General features: G+C 37.6%; 1 protein-coding gene across 3 annotated transcripts in view; it reads right to left on the bottom strand.

Annotated features, from left to right (window-relative positions):
* klhl5 (kelch-like family member 5) overlaps nucleotides 1-22969 on the bottom strand; it is a 75334-nt gene that overhangs the window by 10338 nt on the left and 42027 nt on the right. For all 3 annotated transcript variants that reach the window (XM_084401755.1, XM_084401756.1, XM_084401754.1), the window contains 5 exons: nucleotides 17329-17465; nucleotides 16486-16682; nucleotides 13919-14131; nucleotides 2939-3125; nucleotides 963-1187 (listed from right to left, as the gene is read on the bottom strand). In XM_084401755.1, coding sequence (XP_084257881.1) covers nucleotides 963-1187; nucleotides 2939-3125; nucleotides 13919-14131; nucleotides 16486-16682; nucleotides 17329-17465 — 959 coding nt within the window. The remainder of the gene's footprint in view (nucleotides 1-962; nucleotides 1188-2938; nucleotides 3126-13918; nucleotides 14132-16485; nucleotides 16683-17328; nucleotides 17466-22969) is intronic.

Below are 22969 nucleotides of genomic sequence, written 5' to 3'. Positions count from 1 at the left end.
TCTTCACTACTGTCACAGAGAGAGGAACTCCGTAATCCCCTCCTCGGGCGGCCAGAGGGCACCTTCGCCCGAGTATTGACTCTCTCCCCTGTATTCACTACAAATCCCAGCAGCCCCGTAATTGATGCTAATCATCAGTTCCAGCTGTAACTCATCAATAAGGCTTTTTAAGCACAGCTCTCGCTGTGCTCAGTGCGAAGTATTGCTTTCCCTGTGAACAATTCTGAGCGTGTTACGACCTTATCTGGACCCTACTTTCGCTGTCTGCCGCCTGCCTGTTATACTCTCTGCCTGGACTCTGTTTTCTGATTGTATCGCCGCCTGCCTCGACCCATTGCCTGTTCCTGGACTCCGATTGTGTGTATATCCTGCTCTGCTGTTTTGCTGGTATTTGACTTTTGCCTGTCTGACCCTGTTTATTAATAAAGCCTGCATATGGATCCCACATCGAGTGACTCATCATTACAACTACAAACTGCCAAACAAAAAGTTCAGTTTAACTTGAAGAAATTATGACAGAAATATCAGTAGAAAAAGTACTAATAACAACAACAAAATAGTTACAGTTTATTAAAACATCACTTTTAAAGAATCACAGCACTTTGTTCACCCCAAATTGAAAGGTATTGGTCAAATTTCAAATTACACATTTATAAATATGAATTAAATTGTTAAAATTTTAGGCATTCATTTGATTACCATCATTTCTGATAACAGATTTTTATTAAATCATAAAACACAGGATCCAGAAAAATAAAAATGGACAGAATTTCTGAAAAAGTAAAACATTTCATAGTAGACTTGTTAAAATTGCACGAATTATTAACAAAGAACCGTAAATTTGGTTAAAAAAAGGATTTTATAGGGCCAAAAATATTGTGTCAAGCAATCAAGAAACATAATTCAAGTGAATGACAATAAAAACTACAATGTCGACACTAAATGCAAATGTTATTCCTCACCTAGGCCATGTCTATGGGTGGACATGGGGGGCATGACACTCCAGCTCTTGCTGCGGGGGTTGTAACATTCCACTGTGTTGAGAGTCTTGAGGCCATCTCGTCCTCCAACCACATACAGGCGGTCGCCAAGAACCGCCACGCCGAACTGCAGCCTTCTTCCACTCATAACAGCCACCTGCCGCCATGTGTCCCTCCGCAAACAATACTGCTCAATACTAGTGGCCCCTTTAAAAACAATTAAAATCATTTATGAAGACATCTGTACATCAGCAGGGCCCATCTGAATTCCCAAACATATACAAGAATTCAGATACCTGCCCTCTTGATATAGAGAACAAAAAATACATTTATAAAGGCAGGGTAGGTGATTTGTTCCTGAAAAATAATGTGTTATGCTGGTTGAAAGTATCTTCACATCCTGATAGCAATCACTAAGTTAAGTGGTCTAAATGTATTTATATATATATATCATCTGTTGGAGGTGTAGGACCATAAAATGTTCATCCAATTATTGTATTCGATCTCTGCCTGTCAACGTATATATGTTCATACCTCCGCATCAGTCACAGAGCACCGCAGCCAAAAAAGCAGCCACCTTTTACAGTTCCTCCTGAACCAAAACAACAAGCTTATGCTGCGTTCACGCCATAACTACTGTAATTTGGAAGAGATGGAAACCCGTGACGTTATACTCGGAGCGGTTCGTGACTCAAATTTATGCGTTTCAATGGCAACACTATTAACGCCGAAATGAATCTGCAGCAGTTGTTTATGCTCTTTAAGTTGTTTATGTCCATTATTATTTGTTATGTTATGTGCCTCGAGACATGAGGAAGTTTAATGCCCTCTCTCAAAGCGCTTTTGTTTGTTCTCTGCTGTACGCGTTCATGTGTTTTGAAGGAGATGTGGCTTTGGAGACGCTCTGAAGGGAGGGTGGGATCTTATGCTTTCAAGGCTACCTCGTTGAGGAAGTTGAGGCATTTTTACTGGGTAAAATAAAATAAGAAACAGGAAGTTTAAAGCCCTGAGGACCAAACTGTGGAAGCAGAAGTCACCATGATTCTATTCTAGACATTTGGCTAGACAATTGGCTAGTTACTATGTAAAATGTACAGTAATTGCATGGAATGAGTAAGATTCAAAAAACTTGTGAACCTAGTTTTACAGACAGCAAAAACTCCCATTTGGTTTCTCCATAAAGAACTTTTTTTTTTTTACATAAGCTGTGAGGTTAATATATTATAATATATGTGTTTAATAGCCAAATTCCTGGCAAAGTGTTTTACATTATATGATTATGTAATTTGCGGTGCTTCATGGACTGCGAAGTTCCAATGGACTTCCTCTGATTTTTAAACAAGTTTTTTGCTTCAAATCCAAGTTTGTAATGTTGTGATTCATCTCAGAGCTGGGTGATCTGGTTAATGCCTTGGAACTCTTTATTGAAAAATATTATGAAATCCCAATGGAGAACATGAATGGAACCAAGTGGGCGGTCACTGTGGCACTCTATACACCACTCATTACAAACTATGAATCATGTGAATCACCTATTGACCATGATTGACCATCTCTATGAATTCAGCCAAGACTATTCACCTTTAGCCTCATTAAACATAATACATACTTCAGGTCTTGCTACTGAAAAATATTTTCTGCAAGTGTGTAACAGATCAGACCGTTCACCATAAAGAGGACACACCACTAATTTAAATACAAACTTCTGTCTCATTTTTGGCCTATTTAAATGTAAAACACTTACTGTTTAAAGCACCATTAATTCAAATTACTCGACTATCCTGTTAAAATGGAAATGTCTCAGCAGTCTACTGCACTAATGGAGAAAATCTGACAGGTAGAGTGAATGAGGGAGAAATGAAGAGGAGGGGTTACCTTGTTATCAGCCCAGATAACATTTAAAACAAAAGAATTGCAGGAACTATAGGAACAACATAAAAATGATATGAAAAGAATACCTTTTGTGGCATCCATGCCACCCACGGCGAAAAGTGCCCCTACGGTGGCCTTGCGTGGACGTGTTCTCGGGCTCTGGAGGAGAGGCCGTCTCTCTGGCAACAAATGATACTTCATGGCCTCCATCACCAGCCGCTGACACTCCACGCTGTCCCTTAGCAATGGATTCGCCTCCATATCGGCTAAAAACTGCATCAAGAAAAGACAATAACTGTATGACCCAAAACCTACAGATTAAACATATTATAAAATCTATTAGAATTATAATCTATTATAAATAGTAAAATCTTTATGTTTAGTGGAGGAGGTTAATACCTTGCTATTCATAACATGCTATTCCAGTTTTGCCATGTACAAACTGAAGGCTATGACAACAAATGTTTATATACAATGTGAGCAAAAAATGTCTTAAAATAAGCTTTATATTATAAAAACAAATGGCTTGTCTGAAGTTTTGAATCAGAAAGGTGATTTAATTCACTATATTAAAAACAATAACAAAGAAAAGCAGGAGCACAAACTAAGTGTTAACTGGTAAAAAGTAAAATGTACAGCAAAATTTGTTCTTTTTCACGTCGTATTGCGGTTAAATGGACAAATACACACAGCATTATGTCAAAATGCCTGTCAAGGCGCAGTCGTTTATGTCTTAAGTGAACATAAACAGCTGAGAAAGAAATCGGATGTGTATCATTATACTGGATCCGTGCGATAGGTCTTAAAGTGACAGCAGCCTAATAGTGCTCTGTTTTCATCAAACAACTAATGAAAAAGAGAAAATTATTCACTGCTCTTGACTGAATAACTTTTGTAGCTTTCACAAGAATTAATCTACATTTAATTTATACAGTGAAGACTATACATAGTCATTTTACTTTTAATTATTCTATTTATGTTCTTATTTTATACCTGACTGTTCACTTTTCTTTAGTAAAGTTTGAACTTTATATTAGTTAGGCTAGTAGTCTTTGCTGTGGTATCACAATCGGACTCAAGAATTGTGAAATTTCACTGGTATCTAAAATGTAGGTGTCATAACAAGCTTATTAATTAGAGTACAAGTTTACGTCATAAGTCTACAAAAAATTACTTTTGGTAACACTTTATAATAAGTATACAGTAATAAAGTACTAACAAATAATTTACAAACTATTAGTTTATAGTTAATTCATAGTTAATATATTAAACCAAATAGTGAGTTTTTTCAAGTAGATAAAATCCCTGGATTTATATCAAATTACATATTACAAATTACCCTTTACAGTCACTGCTCTAAAAAAAAACATAACTTGTTACATGTGGAATTCTAAACGCAAAGACCCAATTAATCATTAATGGATTTTGTTGTTGATTATTTTCAATATCAATCATTAACAATTTTATCAATTAGTTATTGCAACACTAATATTCCCATTAAAGGTGAACTAAGTAACTTTTTTACCTTAACTGAACAGCTTCGGAGTCATTGGAATGGTTATATTACTTATTTCGGGTTGAATGGTGGTCGTTTCGCACCCCCCTGGTGCCCGTGAGCGGAAAACACGCACTTGCAACTTTGAGATGGCGGGCCGCCGGCCGCCGCGTCAGGAAGTCTCGCGTGATATCAGGTCTCGCGATGTAAACAATTGCTTTACGGCCAAAAGAAATCTGCTAAAATGCCGTCATTATTGCGCTCCCTCACGCTGTTCGAACCCGAATGAAGAAGACGTTTTAAAGAATGTCCCATCTGCTTTGATGTCGTTGATTTAATAGCCTCTGGTGTCCGAGAATCGCCTACGAGTTTTTACAACAGTGTTGTCAAATATCTATTCCGAAGCTGTGGGGGGAGCTCTAGAGAGAAACCTGCGAGCAAAAAGCGAGAATACAGCGAAGAAATCCCGAAGTTACTGAGCCCCGCTTTAAAAATAAAGTGTGAAAAAAATGACATCCCAAAATCAAATGCCAAACACTCTGTCTGCCACTGATTGGGCGAAACAGACTCAAGCCTTAAATGCCCTGCCCTAAACTCACGTGATTGGTTATGCTAATGTTGCAAAATGTATTATGCTTATTTTTTACTTGGTTTCCTTGATTTTATCCCTGCATAATAAACTAGGATAAAAAAAATACACTTCAGCTCACTTCAGGGCACCTTGGTGTTTACTGTAAACCCACTGCTGTTCAATTGCTTCTCTAAAAACTGAAATCACATCAGTCATGCTGTCATAAAGACCAAGGAGCTGCTTGCCAACTTCAAGATGTTGATTTATGCTGGAGAAGATTAGTTTTAAGATTAGCTAAAAGCTTTAAACCTTCCAGACAGGAAGGGTATTTATAAGAGTGACCAAGACACCAGTCACAACACTGACAGTTTGGAGAGTTCTTTTGTCTGAAATGAACAAAACATCAGAGATTTGGCATCTGCAAGGGAGTGGTAAGAAGAAAACGTCAGCGTAACCATGATAGAAATGATCATCCAAAATCTACCGATCTTTTGGATTTATCTATCCAAAAAAAAACCCTGACATATAGGAACTCTTTATCCAATTAGGTAGAGTTGGGGCAAATTTGCATTAAAAAATGGTCAAAGATTTCACAAACTTAAGTGCAAAGCTACTCCAGGCATAGAAAAGAATCAAAAAGAATGAAAATCTAAGGCCTTCATCCTCGATAAATGAATAAAACATTTACAAATAAATTATGACAAACGACAAATTATGTTTTCAGATGCTAAATCCATTGTACTTGTAAACACTACCATTCTAAAGATTGGGGTCAGTTGGATTTTACATTTTTGAAAGAAGTCTCTTATGCTCACCAAGGCTGCATTTATTTAACCAAAAATATTTTCATACTGTGAAATATTATTACAATTTAAATAATTTATCTATTTTAATATATTTTCCAATTCCAGTGATGGCAAAGTGTCACAAGGATGAAGACGGACGACAGGATTATAAAACATAAACAAGGTTTTATTAAACTAGAAGGTAGCAAATGTAACAGCATGTGTACAATACGCGAACAATAACCGACAACTAAAGACTGAACACAGAGGAACTAAATACACAGAGGTAACAAACTAAATGATGTGCATCAGTGGTGGAAGATTAGGGTCCATGGAAACAAAGACAAAGAAACATGTGACTGATGATAACAAACTGAAAGTCCATGAAAGTGAAACTAAAGATGAGTTAGTCCAGATATCCGTGACAGAACACCCCCTCCCAGTAGACGCGACCTTGCGCTGTAGTAGCAGAGGTGAAGGAGGGGTGGATGGGGCTTTGGAGGTGTCCGAGGCAATGACACAGTGAAGACAGAAGATGATGAGGGGATGGTGCAATACGGACGACAATACCCAAGCGGCGATGAAGGGCGTCCAACGCCACAGACCCAGAGACAACAGCCCATGGCGGAGTCGAGGGAGGGAGGAGAGAAGTGACTTGGAGGCTGACGTCAACTAGGGGACGACTGACGGAAGCGGGGCCGATGGATCCCAGGGCGCAGACCGATGACTGAGGCGATGCCAGTGTGATGGAGAACTGAGGCGTACCCGAAGGGTGGGAGGAGCCCGCTGCAGCCGTAAGGGTGGATGAACGGAGTGTAGCGGAAGGTCTGCAAGTCTGTGGTGGAGGTGGGTGGTGTGACAACTGACCAAGGGGGAGTCGGTGGGACGAGAGAACCCGGTGGAGCTGTAAGGCCGATGGTATCTGCTGGAGCCGAAGGTATCTGCTGGAGCCGAAGGTGGGAGGAGACAAGGTGGAGCTGACAGGTTGTCCGGCCGAGAGACGGAGCGAGATGATCTGAGGCTGGACATGAGTGCTTGGCATTGCAGGAGATAGTGAAGGGCTGCAAACCTCCAGCAGAGGCAGGGCTGGAGGACTGGCTGAGCAGGGCGGTGACGGAAGGCAGATGAAGGCTAGACAGGGTTGAAGGTAATAATATTGTTCATGCAGGTGTCTCTGAAACAGAGATGGGATAGGGTGGGATAGGGTGGGAGATGATACCTCCACGCTGAAGTCCATCAGCCAGTCCTCAGTCTCTGCCTCACCACAGATGTCGTGGGCTCACACCCCTGGTCAGACGAGGGTGCGAGGGTCGGCACAAAATCCAGGGTTTCAAGAGCGATCGCAGCGAATTTGGCTGTGTAATCCATTTGGTCAGTTATTCTGTCACAAGGATGAAGATGAAGACGGATGACAGGATTATAAAACATAAACAAGGTTTTGGAAGTTTCTTTCTATAACGCACACACAAATAACTGACAACTAAAGACTGAACACAGAGGAACTACACAGAGATAACAAACTAAATGATGTGCAGCAGTGGTGGAAGATTAGGGTCCATGGGAACAGATGAGTGGCGGGAAACAAAGACAAAGAAACATGTGACTGATGACAACAAAAACTGAAAGTCCATGAAATTGAAACTAAAGATGAGTCCAAATAACCGTGACAGAAGAATTTCAGCAGTCAGCAATGAATTTTCAGCAGTCATTGCTCTAGTCTTTACTCCTTGAATGCTAGTGTATTCACCTTATTCCGCCCCGCCCACTTTTACTTCTGTCCAGTACTTCCGTTGTAAACCAACTTCCGGTTTAGCGGACCCTCATTCAATTTCGAGGGGAACTGCAGAGAAATCTCACTGATAAAATGTGCCAAATGTGCTATGTACGTGTGTACCAACAGCACAGCAATGCACTGTTTCTCGGGGTAATTTTTAAACGACTTTTAGGTGTTTATATGACCCGTCTGCCTGTCTGATCGCAGCCCGGCCGATGTGTAGTGTTTAGCCTACATTAGCCACAAACATCTAATGTTGTAATGGTCTCACTACAGGACACATACACATGCTATACCTTGTTTGAAAGCTATGGTCCTCTAGAATTCAGTCGCTGGATTTATTTTACAGCCATTACTTGTGTTAGAGATCAAACCATAAGAAATTGCAGCTAGCAGTTAGCTAAGCTAACGTTACCCTCTTGTTCATCTAGTTGAGGCTCTACTTTCTTTCTACACCAGTTCGTGGCCATTTTTTTCTCATCTGTTGGCTATACACTGCAAATGTATCTGGTGATTAAGCAAACAAACTGTGGTGTAATAATGTTTCAAACTTTACATGTAGTAGTGTTTGTGCACATCTTCATAACTAAGTAATAGCTATTAGAAAGACACAGCTATTAAATAATTTGATTGTGGCATTGTTTCAAAAGCTTCAAGTGAAATGTACTTTAGTACGTTGCAGCAGTTGTTAATAAACATAGGCCAACGCATTTGGCTATAATATTATAGTCTATCTACTTATATCAAGACAGATAACAGATTGGACCAGGGCAAACAAAGCGCTAAGTAGCTAAACCAGGAAGTGAGATTACGCGGATGGCGCCACCCAGTGCTACTTCCGGAATAAGGTGAATATAACATGGAACTCAATGAATGATTATCAATGACTCCAAAGTATTGACAGTTTGTTTAAATTTTTTGTGAAATAAAACAAAAAACAAAATAGTCACTATAAATGGGCAAGTGTCTCCCAATCACCCATTGTTCACTGACCATCTGATTTCTCAGAGGATCAAAAGAATATTCTTTTGGCATTCAAATAACATAATACATTTTTTTCTGATTACCTATAATACAACACATTTCTGACTGGAGATCTTTAAACACCATAGCCACAAAGAGCTACAGAATAGGTTCCAAATTGAACCCTTACCCTCACCCACTTAAAGATACACTTTGATAACCTGACAGTAGTGAATCCTTCCCAGCTTCTCAGACCTTGAGGGGAGGACTCTGGGGACAGAATGAAGAGAGGAAACAAGCTTCTGATGAAACTTCTGACAAAAGGTCCAACCTACATTCCTTTTTTTTTTAAATAGGGAATCCCAGTAGGAGACAGAGCTAGTGTCCCTCTGGGTCTCTAACAGAGTTCAGATACTCTTATATAGGCAACAACTCCTGAGCAAACAAGCTTTTAAGAAGCTAAAACACACACACACACACATACAAAACCTGTTTCCTGCTGCAAGTTCTAAGAAACTCTAAATCATTACCGGCTCATACATAAACACCACACAGGACATTCTTTATTCTTTTTGCTCTTGTGTTTCTCTTTTTCTCGTAATCCTTTTCAAATTACACCTCTCGTGGCCGTTAACGATTGTTTGTTCATCACATTCATCCTCTCATCTGCCCTGTTTATCTCCTCTCTCAGCTCGGCTAGTGAATAGAGAAGGTTTTAATTAGAGGAGCGTCTTGGATAGTCACAATAATAATAGTGGCTTAATGAATTCTGCTGTAGTGATATGGCCCTACAGAGACACTCAATAAGTACAACATACCCTGGGTCCAAACTTAGCTTCTCACCACACCTGCTAAGGGCAAGAGAATTGGGAAAATTTAGCATCCATAATTATTTATTTTTATGTTAGATATAAAAATGTATGGAACAAAATCATTATATATATTTATATATATATGTATATATATTTTATATATATATATATATATATATATATATATATATATATATATATATATGAAGAGTTCAGATGCAAAAACCTCTAAATGCCATTTGAAATTTTCATCTAGAATGATCATTTTTATCAAGCTTGTATATTTAATTTCAATAATTTTACTTAAATGGCAATTAATAGGTCATTTTCATTGCCATTTAAGTGAAATTACTGAACTTAAATATACAAGCTTGATAAAAATGATAATTTTAGGAGGAAATTTCAGATGGCATTTAGAGGTTTTTGCATCTGAACTCTTCATATATATATATATATATATATATATATTATTATTATTATTATTATTATTTTTTTTTTTTTTTTTTTTTTTTTTATGTGACATAATGTGATAAATTCTACGAACTGTATGTGTCATCACACAGAGACAATTTCTTAAGTAGACATTTGTATGTTTTTGATTACAATCGTGCAGGTCAGACAATCATTCTTAGTGATGCACCAAAATTTTGGCAAACAAAAAAACTGAATTTTCTGTTGAGGCTGAAATGGTTTTGGAGGGCTGAAATCATTGACTGAAACAGTAGCGCTTCTCTGATGGTGCGTTTTTACTGTGTCATTGTCTGTGCACAAAATGTGGATAAGCTACAACAGGCAAACATGTCAGCCTGTGTTGATGCTAGGGCTGAGTTAACAATATCAATTTCAAAATTTTAATCGATCTCTTTATTTTGATGAACTGAGATCGTTAGTCTATACTGTTCTCAGCTGAGGCATAAACAAAAATATTGTAGCGTGCATACCATACAATAATCGCAATAAGCTTTTGGCTTTGTTACTTTTGATATAAAACAATTAAAGTAGTTGATGCTCTTTAAGGTGGCGTGATAGATCGCTGTAGCCAGCTCACGCACATAAACGGATAATTTCTTCCTCTTCATTAGTTATAGCACGAAATAAACATGAATGAACATCAGAAGGTATATCAGAAATGTATTGTGTCTAATGTAATCGCTAATAGAATTGTTCCCTAACTTTCGCAACTAACTGAAATAAATCAGTTGTAGTTAAAGTAATAAAATTACTAAACCTGAAATAAAAATACTATAAATGACCAAAGCACATAAAATGACTCAAATTAAATTTATTAAAAAATATAAAAAAAATAGTAATAAATAATAGAACATGAAGAAGTACTAAAATATCACTGGTATATTCATATACATATACATAAACAACATTTATACACATACAGATTTGCAAAAACATTCACATGCATACACTATCAGTCAGTACCATCTCACTGAATCCATAATCACCTCCATCACTGCGCTCAGAGTTTTCTTGTTAGAGCTCCAATATCCCACCCATTCAGCACCACCTCCACCTCCTCAGTCTCTGCTTTCACCTCCCTCCAACTCTCCATTTATCTCCACTCCACCCTTTCTCTTCTCCTCTTTGTGCTAAAAACAAAAGCTAATCATTGCCACCTCTTTCATAAAAGTGCACGTCACATACAGTGAACAATCACATCTGTCATGGAACAAAATCGATCATCTCCACTGAACGTGAATACTGAGGATACGTGTGGAAGAGAAATGAATGTTCTTGAGTTAGGACGGCGGCTTAGAAAGGCCTTTTTTTTTTCTTCACTGGGAAGCACAGAACAACCTGCAATTTACATTTAGATGGAACTGAACGAACTCAGCTCAGCCAGCCACGAGTGGGAGAACGCTCATCTGGAATTTTTTTAATATTTCTCTTTTTTTCACCTTAGAAAAAGGGGGGGGGAGAGAGAAATAGAAAGGTAGAAGGAGAGAAATAGAAAGGTAGAAGGAGAGAAAAAGCGAGAAGAGGGACCCTCGTTCAGTGGAATTCATCATGCATTAAGATGAAAAAAGTGCAAAGCTTTGAATCTTGAAGAGAGAGAAGGCAAGGTCAATTAAACTGTATATCAATTTAAATATCATGTTCTGAGGCCACAGACTGAGCGCTTGACAATAACATTAAAACCCTGCAGTAGGGCTGCACAATCACATACATAACCAAGATTAAAAATTGTGAAAATTGTCTAGTTCTTTGGCATCAAAATATCTATTTACAGTATAATGTGTTTTTAATGACAACCAATGCTATTGCACTTATGAGTAAGTGGTCTAACTCATAAATGTTTGTTTTATTTTACATTTATGCATTTGGCAGAAGTTTTTACCTAAAGCAACTTGCATTCAAGGTATATATTTTTATCAGTTTATGCATTCCCTGGGAATTGAACCCATGACCTTAGTGTTGAAAGTGCCATGCCATGTACAGTAGTTGTACTTCTAATTTATGCTTTACTTCTAATAGCTTTACAACCAAAGCAAAAACCATTTATTTGCAAATTATTTGGATTCACTAGAGCATTTGTAGTTTAAAACATTTAAAACATTCAAACTACAATATGCACTGCCAGAGAGCAATGCAACAAAACTGCAACTCTCCTAATATAATCACAGTGTAAATAAGGCAACATATGAATAACATTGTTGTGCAGTAAATTCTGTTAAAGTTGAGCGGTTAACAACTTTCTTGATTTACAGCAATATATAAAAAGCAATTAAGTAATTCAGGAACACAGTTCTCAGCTTTGAGATATATAGCATAAAGAAGGCATGCTAAATAAAACAATGCTCCATACAACATAACACAAAAAGTATTTCTATTCTATCAATCACAATGAATAATCATGATTATAATATCAAGGTAAATAATCAACACCTATAATTTTTGCCACACAGCCCTGCACTGCAACATTTAAAAAACAAAAAAACATTTAAATTAATTTTAAAGATGTAGAAGGCAACAACAACAAACCATTTCTGTGGAGTGTGTGTACGTGTGTAAGAAGTGAAGAATGTGATAAGAGAAAAAAGACACAACAACATCCTCCTTATCACACTCTCCAGGCTCCAAAAGCATCTCATCATTGAATACACAGCCTCATAGCAGAACAGCACTGACCTTCACACACACATAAAGACCAGAGATACTATAAGGGCCAAATAGCAATGCTCTAAGCAAAGGCATAAATGCAAAGGCTTCTAGCTTACACATTAACACATTTCAAAATGCGTCAGAATGCCACTATGTGAGGGGTTCCATAATAGGAATTGGAGTGATCTGAATTATTGGTAACACTTTGCAATGAGGTTGTTACTTAATGCATTAGTTAACATGAACAAAACCTGAACAACAGCTCTGTTCAGTATTATTTAATCTTTATTAATGTTACCTTGTATATATACTATTGCATCTATTGCTGTGTAACACAGCAATAAACCTTATTGGTTCTTGTGAAAGCTCAAACGTGCTGCGTAACATAAGAATGAACCACATTGGTTCCTGCACGTCAAGCGAACATGCTTGAGCTTCCGTTTATCATAACTGATGTGTAAGTTAACGAATGTTTATATGTGAATAAAAGCCTAAATTATATCTGTTCATCTTTTATAGCGATCGAGTCTTGTCAGAAAATTTGGACTAAACCGCTCCATATGGATTAGTTTTACGATCTCTTTATGAACTTTTTGAAACGTCAAAGTGGTAGTTGCGTAGCTGTCAATGGAGGGGAAGAAAGCTCTCAGATTTCATCAAAAATATCTTTTGCGATTGATAATCTTATCCGAAGATCAAGGAAAGTTTTACAGGTTTGGAACGACATGAGGTTGAGTAATTAATGATTAATTTCCTTTAACTTCAGTTAATGCATTAGTTAACATGAACTAACAATGAACAACACCTCTATACAGCATTACTTTATTAATGTTAACTTGTGCATAGACTAATGCATCTTTACATTAAATGCTTAAATTGTTAATATTTGTTAATGCATTAGTGCATGGAACTTACAATAAACAACACCTCTGTCTTTACAACATTAATTAATCTTGGTTTATGTTCATTTCTACTTTTAGATTTCTTAACATTTAAGGTGCATGCTACTTAAAGCATTATTTACCATGAACTAACAATGAACAACACTTACGCACAGCACTTTATTAAAGTTACTTAAAAACAATAAAGCACTTTTGTGAAGCTCACTGATAAAGTAGAAGCCATTCGAACATCAGTTAATGTGTTTTTAATGTTTGTAGGCTCTTTACTAAAATGATTTATCTTTAATAAAGTATTTATTATGCATTTTTGTAAACCTTATTATCAATTTTGAGAGCCATTCGGGCGGGGGGATACCAAGATGATGGTCACAAAGTGGGCCGACTTGCCTAAAAAAAGGACTTTGACAAAGCTAAAAGGCTGTTTAGAATTCTACTGCCAAACGTCAAGAAGCATGTGAGCATTAATCACCGTGACTGACCGACTTACTGACTGATCACTCAATTAACTGATTAGCTGATAAATGAATAAATGCAGATTAATGATTTTCTGATGTGGCTTCATGGGTCTACTGATCAAGCTGACTGAACAAGTAACAGCCCAGCAGAATAAAAGACTTGCTGACTGATGGATGGATGGATGGATGACTGACCTGTGGTTTAAGCAGGGGTAAGCGGATGTGAGCGAGAAGAACAGGAAGCTGTGACTGACGGGTGGTTACGTCATGGCGGACCCAGCTGAGCAGGGCTGTTACCACGGTTTCCTCTTCTGGAACATTCATGTCATCAGAAGCTAAAAGCTTCTCTACCTCACATGCAGGCAAGAGCAGAAACTCCTGATGCCTCATGACCTCCATGAAGTGCTCCTAGGGAGAGGGAGAGGGAGAGGGAGAGGGAGAGGGAGAGGGAGAGGGAGAGGGAGAGGGAGAGGGAGAGGGAGAGAGAGAGAGAGAGAGAGAGAGAGAGAGAGAGAGAGAGGGGGAGAAAGAGAGTATTTAAATTGGTTGATGGAACCAAGGATGTGGTTGTCACAAAGTAGAGCATCACAGTATGTGTGTGTGTGACTAATGGCCTTTCAGCATAGCAACGTAAAAAAAAAAAAGGTGAATGAGCACTCTCCTATAAGTCGATTTGACAGATGCCATCTACCAAGAGAATAAATGGAAATACAAATTTGAATGGTGGATCAGTGGTACGTGATGTTTAGATCAGGTTCGGGATTGAAAACAATTTTTGCAGTGCAGCCCTGTACAATAACTCAATCAAAATTCTAAACACATGATACAGGCTACATGATGTGTATATATAAAAACACACATACTATATATGCACACATAAAAAAATCATATTAAAAGATTACTACTTTTATTCAGCAAAGGGGCAGTAATAGCATTTATGAAGTTACAAATTGCTATAAATGCTCATTTCTGTTCTTTTTATCAAAACAAAAACAAACAAACGAAGTGTCATGGTTTCCACTCAAATATTAAGCGGCACAACTCTTTTTACCATTGATAATAAATGTTTCTTGAGCATCAAATCGGCATATTAGAACGATTTCTGAAGGATCATGTGACACTGAAGCCTGGAGTAATGATGCTGAAAATTCAGCTTTGCCATCACAGAAATAAATCACGTTAAAATATATTAAAATAGAAAACCATTTTAAATTGCAATAATTTTCACAATATTACTGTTTTACTTCTTTTACTGCAGTCTTGGTAAGCACAAACAACCGCTCACACACACACGCAAACACACACACACACACACACACACACACACACATATGTCGTGTTTTCATGTTTTATGGGGATTTTCCATAGACATAATGATTTTTTACTGTACAAACTGTATATTCTATCCCCCACAGAAAACTCTCTGCATTTCTACATTTTCAAAAAACAAAAAACTTAGTATGATTTATAAGCTGTTTTCCTCATGGGGACCAAAACATGTCCCCACAAGGACAAGGATTTCAGATATTGCCATCTTTGTTGGCATTTTGTCCCCATAACGTAGGATTTACCAGACCACACACACTAAAATGTTTTTTTTTTTTATTGTTAATAATCATAACATTTAATCCAAGCTATTATTGATGTTTTTAGCAACTATATATAACACGGGTATTGTATATTTGTATATATGTGATGTGTATATGCTACTGTAGTAGCATAACGCTACTAGCAATTACACAGCACAGACTAGTAGTTATCAACTGGTTTTGCTTCAGGACCCAGACTTTTCAAGTGTATTCTCTTCCCTTTTAAAAGCTGATAATATTAACAATGCATAATTATATTGTTATTTGCATTTTAGTATTTGAAATTGGCATAGATTTCTCTGCTTTTCCTGTAGAACAGACCTGCTACCCAACATGGACATCCCTGGCATTACAAAGTGGACAAGAGAACTGGACATCATCGCATTGTTGGGGAATGGGGGGATTGAATAAAAACAAGGGAAGGAAAGCCAGATAGGAAACAGAGGCACTGATGGAAAATGTAAAACAAGTTTTCACTGCAGTCTCCATGACAACCCCCCCTGTTGTGAACTGTGGGCGGGCTATTATGGGTTATATTTTCTTGAATGAGTTTCCCTCAGGAGCAGTGAAACATCAAACGCTGAGCGGAAAATTCGCGAAGAGGAACAGTAGCATGTCCAATTAAACACACTCGCCTTGTTCAGGGAACTTTTTCGGCACCAGTGCTTCCACGCCTGTTAAAATGGGCTCAATTGCTCACTCATAAACCCACAAAAACGGGCACAGACAGCCAGATGGACACAGACGCCTATAGATGAATACAAATACACACACTCACTGAGGCAGCCGCCCACATAGATGCAACAGAGAACGCTGAAGGACGAACAAAAAAAATACACAGTGTGTCTGTAACTTTAAGCATATCATATGCTGTTGCGTGCACACGCTCGATAGTGTCCTTTAATTCACTTCCAAGTTTTAACTCGGTGAACTGCGGATGATAAATCCTTCAGTATGCGTTTGGTTGGGAGGCGGAAAAACAAAGAAGAACGAAAGAAAAGTGATAAAAGAAGAAAAATGAGGCTGAGAGAGAGGGGTGCTCATTGAAGATAAAAAAAAACCAAGAGGTTTAGTATCCACTTTCCAGGAGCAGGAACTCCTTTTGACTTTGCCAGCCTATCTTTTGCACTGATTAAGTGAGTGTGTAACTCTTCTCAATGTGTGTGTGCTCACCATGGTGTAGTTGTGTGCCACCTTATGGAGGTCCAGGCAGCCCTGAGCATCTGCAAAGGACCGAATGCCCAGACAGTTGGAGGGATGGAGTTGTTTCATTAGATAACTGCAGCAGGCCTGAACCACCGCAGAGAGCTGCAGAAGACATGAAGCCGACAACAAACTCTCTATAGTGTCCTCTCTCAACTCCAAACACCCTGTAGAAAGAAAGACTGAGATTAGGTGTGTAAATCTGTTGATGAGTGCTTATTGGTTTATTTATTTAGTAAGTATACTACCATTCAAAGGTGTGGAGTTTTTTATTTTATTTTTTTAAAGAATTTAATACTTTAATTAGCAAGGACACATTCATTTGATCAAAAGAGACAGAATATTTTTGTAACATGAATATATTTACTATTTCAAACACTATTTCACAATTTGCTCTTGTTTTGAACATTGGTGATAAGAAATGTTTCTTGAGCACCAAATCTCCATATGTATGATACACTGAAGACTGGAGTAAAGATTCTGAAAATTCAGCTTTGCCATCACAGGAATAAATGACATTTTAAAATATATTACAATAGAAAACAGTTATTTTGAATTATAATAATATGTCACAATATTACTATTTTTACTGTAATTTTCCTCAAATAAATGCAGCCTTGGTGAGCATATAGAATCTTACAGACCCCAAACTTTTAAACAGTGGTGTATCAGCTAATACTGAATATATACTGTATAACAGCTGAAATTGAATATTTAATTGCGCGTGGTAATTTTCCATTTTATAATGTGCATCCTTAGTATGTGTGCATGTGAATATATCTAACCAAACATCTCTTCCAGATAAACACATACCTGTGTAAGCGTACTGGACCAAGACCCATAATGCATCTGGGTCCACACCCTCCATTTTGATCTCGTCTTGCTTTGCCTCTCGGACATCACTGGTGAACATGGCCGCAAAGTAATCGGACACTGATGAGAGAACCAGTCTAAGAGAGAAAGACAGAGAGAGAAACTGAGATGACATTATACTCACTGAGTGTCCACATGTTTTACATGCTCTCGTTTTTTCACAGCATACAGTATGTCTCCAACACAGTAGCTCGTGGCCTGATTGGAGGTAGCTCGCCAAGATGTACTTTTCATCAGAGTGAGCTAATATAATCTGCGTCCCAATTCAGAGACTTCATCCTTCGAAGGCCGCATTCAAAGGCCGATTGCGTCACCATGACACTACGAATCCTGTCCCAATTCGAAGGCTCTTTCAAATGCATTTCCCGGGCAATGAAGTATACAACAGATGGGTCCTTCGTGGCCTAGCCTACCACAGAATTTTGGGGTTTTGGGTTTCAACTTACTCAAATAACAATTGATACAAATGTAAAAATAAAAAGGCAGTTATAATGTCTTACTAAGATGCAATTTTCTATAGTTTATACTCTTTATTGTACAGAAATGGACCACGGTGAACATATTTAGACAGGTTGTGAAGTGAACCCTGTTTTGTTTTCAGACAGTTGAATATAACTTTCAATAAAGTTCAGTACAAACGTCACAGCTGTCACAGTTGCTAGGCGACAAGAACAATCCTCCGTAGGCTAGACCGTCCCATTTACCAAAGCTCGGTCCGAATATCTCTGCCTTCGAAGGCGTGGCGAAGGCGTCCTTCGAAGGACGCAGCCTCTGAATTAGTAATGTCTCGCCCCCTCCAATGTAAATCAAGTATTTATTTGACATATCGGCATTACGTTTTTTTTTATTTAATTTTTTTTATGAGCATGTAATTACAATATAACAGAATAACAACCAACAATAAAAAATAAAAATAAACTATCATGACATTGAAGTTTCAGTCAAGCACATCCTCACGCTTTTACAGCTACAAGGCAGTATTAGCTTCAGGATGAGTAAAGATAGCATTAAAGCAAAGAAAAGGAAACAAAAACATTATTTTCATGAGGAATTTGAGAGTGAGTTTTTCTTTACAAATGTAGGCGAAAGAACAAGTATTACCGGAACACGTATTACCGTTTCAAATTTTAATCATCATTAAAAACGTATTTGATTATTGCGATCTGAAAAACTCACAGTATATATTGTCCAGCATTAAGCAAAGTTAGCAACCTTCTCACGCATACAGGCGCAGCATGAAGCGTAGGTTTCGCTTTGTGTGAAAACATGACGGAAGGCAGATTGCTGAGAGAAATATATGAAAGAATATATGAATGAATGAATTATATGAATGTATCTCAAAGGGGGAACCGACTGTCTTCAAAAAGCCACAAGACCTCACGCTCGTGTGGCAGTACCGACAAGTCTCGGAAATTATATTCGTTTTGTCCCAAGAAGTTGCTAGATTTGTCACGAGGTGCTTTCTTGAAAAAAAAAGTCACTAAACGGGTCTGAAAAGAGTTTACACTGGGGGAAACAGCTCTATTTCTGCTGTTCCATAAGCACTACCTGCCAGTGAGTGGATTTACATTTTCATTCAGCCAACCAATGCAAAAATCGGACCAAATTTGTATTTTTGTAGGTGGAAAATTAGCTAATGTGCATTCTAAAAATCTCAACACTTCAGATAATAAGGTAGCCTATGTAGAATTGTTTGCGTTTATGAATGGTTTATGAAGCAGATAAGCAGATGCCTATAATTTATCATTTTGACTCATCCATTGAAATGGATGAAATGTGAGGTTTATCATTTTATATATTTTTGGTCAAAACTTTATTTGAACATGCAGTACATGTTAGTAGATAACACGTTATGTTGTAAGGCACCCATATGTTAATATTGTAATGTTTATTCAACCCAAAAGTGCATAGCGCTGCTAATTTTATTTGTTGTTTGTTTGGTTTCGACATTCAAACGAAACGACGTTAAAAATGATTTCAGTGTGTAGTATCAGTACTTTCTGAACATTTCCAGCACATTCTAACAATACGTGATAACCGTGATAATTTGAGTCACTTTAATCGTGATATGAAATTTTCATACCGTTTCATCTCTAGTTATGATGCACTATAATAACAACTTTATTAAAAACTACAGTGTAATAAATATGCAAAGTACTGTTTTCCATAAAGAACTGTATTCTGTGATTCTGTTATTTTCTCTAACATTAAAGGGTGACGTGTATAACTCTTTCAGGTGTATATCAGTTTGGATTGTTGTTCGTTTGAGAGTTATGACACAGTATTGTATAAAATGAGTAGCTCTCAGCCACTCTCATTTTTAAAAAGTGAAATAAGTTTGGAGACCCCTGGAAATAGACACTTGTGTTCTGTACGTTACAGTATGATAAAATAAAAAAAAGGGGGAGAGGAGAGAAAATAGACAGAAATGAGAAACAGAGAGAGAGTGAGAGAAAGAGATTACTGTAAGAGACCTGAGGATCTGTTAACTGAAGCATGGTAAAATGAGGATTTCCTATTCAAATCCAGCTCTGCAGACAAAGATATTCACAAGCACACACACTCATTCAAAGCTTGCGGCTTTAAATCTATTAGACTCATAGCCAAAATGCTAATTACTATATCAAAGAACAGAGAGTGTGTGCGTGCTTGTATTACAGCTTGAAAGGAAGGCAAACTCTGTGAGGTTTGTTTTTGTTTGCTTTACGTATTAAGTTACTAAGCAATTTTATTGTTCTGCTTGCATGAATGCTGGTTGTTTAATAAGATTAATAAATATTTGATGAGTTATTTCCATTATATACACATCAAACCAGATTACCAACTGACAACCACTAAACTTTATAAATGCAACATCAACATTCAACTAAAAATGAATAAAATATGATTATAACAGAACACCACTGATATAATCTAGGGCTGCCCTCGACTAAAGATTTTTCTAAATTGTTGACTATAGTAGTCATTAGTCGGCTAATCGCGCGCTTATATTAATAAGCCATAAATCATAATAACGAGCCTTTAATTGCCTATATTACATAGCCTAATCAGCGATCAAACGCACGTATAAAGCTTGCCACAGCGCACCGACAAACGTAATGATTATGAGTGTGTCGTGAAAAAACAGAAGGAGACTGTCTAAACATTTTAATAATTTTGATAATGTTTCCTGTGTTATTGGCTGCAGAGATTAAGTCACGATGCTGACTCGTCATCGCAATATAGCTTGTGGACGCGCCTAGCTGCCTATATGCCCGTTTCATATGGATCACTCATACGGTCACTCATTTACACACCCTCATGTTGTTCCGAACCTGTATGAATTTCTCTCCTCTGTTGAACACAAAAGAAGATATTTTGAAGAATGTTGGTAACTAAACAGTTTCTGGTCCCCGTTGACTTCCATAGTAGGAAAAAAATACTATGGAAGTCAATGGTGCCCCAAAAATGTTTGGTTACCAACATTCTTCAAAATATATTATTTTGTGTTCAACAGAGGAAAGAAATTCAAACAGGTTTGCAACAACATAAGGGTGAGTAAATGATGACAGAATTTTCATCTTTGGGTGAACTATCCCTTTAATTACTCACCCTAATGTAATTCCAACCCCGTAAGATTTTCGTTCATCTTCGGAAAACAAATGAAGATCTTTTTGGTGAAATCTAAGAGCTTTCTGTCACTCCGTTGACAGCAACACAGCTACCACTTTGAGGCTTCATGAAAAAGTTCATAAAGAGATCGTAAAATCCCTAATCCATATAAATTGAGCGGTTTAGTCCAAATATTCTGAAGAGACTCGATCGCTTTATATGTGGAACGGACTTAATTTACAATAGGCTTTTATTTCACATATAAACATGATAAACCGTGAGAGAACCAATGAGATACATTCTCGTGTGTTACGCATCATGTTTGAGCTTCTGAAGGAACCAATGAGGTTTGTTCTCACGAGTCAAGCAGGTTCAGTTGAGATTAGGGCTGGGTACCGAGTTCGATACTTTTTAGGTACCGACCGAATTGCCTCGATACTATCGAGTATCGAAAAATGACTTGTTTTTCGGTACCAGATTTCGATACCTAAGGGGTTAACTCGTCAACGTCAGTGCTCAAACAAATACATATGAAATGCACAACGACACGCCTAAAGTCGCTCACGCACATACACGCAAACTCTACACACACGAGACGCGCGGAACTCTCTGCGCACATACTCAATGAGACGCGAGCACACACACTCACAATACCCTAAAGATGTGGAAAAGTCGATCAAAAGTGTGGCTACATTTCTCCAGGCTCGATGCCAACAGCGCGCGATGCAGTATTTGCGGTAAAATAATTGCTGCAAAGACCGGTGTCGTGCCGAATTTTGACTCCTGCCAAATTATTACCCCCCTAGTATTGGTAGGTTTAGGATTAGTTGTGGGGGTGGGGTTAGGATTAGGATTAGGCAATCAGGTAGGCTACTGACTTCAACGAGGGGGGTAATAATTTGGCAGGGGGTCGAAATTCGGCACAACACCGGTACCGCGACAGATATGATGAAGCCCTTGACAGTGCATGGAGTAAACATAAGAGCAGAAAGTTGCTCCGTCTTTGTCTGGTAAATGAAGAGATACCTTGTTGATCACTCTGATAGTGCTTATATTGCAATTTACTGAATGTACACTGCCGTTCAAAAATGTGTTGGTCAGAATTTTTTTAACAATACCCAGCCTTAGTTGAGATTCTGTTTATGTTCACTGATCAATGTTTCTGTTTCTAAATTAAATCCATTCATTATATAAAGCGATCATGTCTCTTCAGAAAATTTAGACTAAATCGCTCAATTCACATGGATTAGTTTCACTATCTCTTTATGAACTTTTTGAAGCGTCGAAGTGGTAGTTGCGTAGACTTTCAGTGGAGGGACAGAAAGCTCTCAGATTTCTTAAAAAAAAGATCTTCATTTATTCCGAAGATGAACGAAAGTCTTACGGGTTTGGAACGACATGAGGGCGAGAAATTATTGGTTGATTCATTTTCATGTTTGGGTGAACTATCCCTTAAAGTTGTGTAAGTGAAGTGAAGTAATCCTGAAAGATTATTGTGAAAAATATTTGATTCCATCAAACATTTTTGAAAAATGATTGGAGGGATTAGAATGTTATTACTAAGTTACCTGCATTTAAAAATAACGTTTTCAATTTGGAATGGAAAGGGATTTTGTTCCCGATTTCAGTTTTGTGAGGATTTTTATTAGTTATTTTTTTCCAGTCATTTCTAATTGCCATTAGAAATATTCATTAATTTTCTAGTTTCCTTTCTAATTAATATTAATGAAATAAGCCATCATTATGTTGTAATGTCACAAAAAGGCCCTGCCCACAACCCGATCTCAGGAGAAAATGTAATTACTTTACAAATAGGCAATTTTGTATAAATGTATACATCTTAGTTTGTATGGAAACATACAGAAAAAAGGTAAGCTGGTCCACACATAAAACTAACATTCAGTGAAGCATATGCAGATTGTACGAAAACGTATACACATGAGATCATACGAACTGATATGAATTAGGGCTGCGCAATTTTGAAGAACTC

The sequence above is a fragment of the Rutilus rutilus genome (genome assembly GCF_951802725.1).
Source record: "Rutilus rutilus genome assembly, chromosome: 2".
NCBI lineage: Eukaryota > Metazoa > Chordata > Actinopteri > Cypriniformes > Leuciscidae > Rutilus > Rutilus rutilus.
This window is presented reverse-complemented; position numbering and strand designations above follow the sequence as displayed.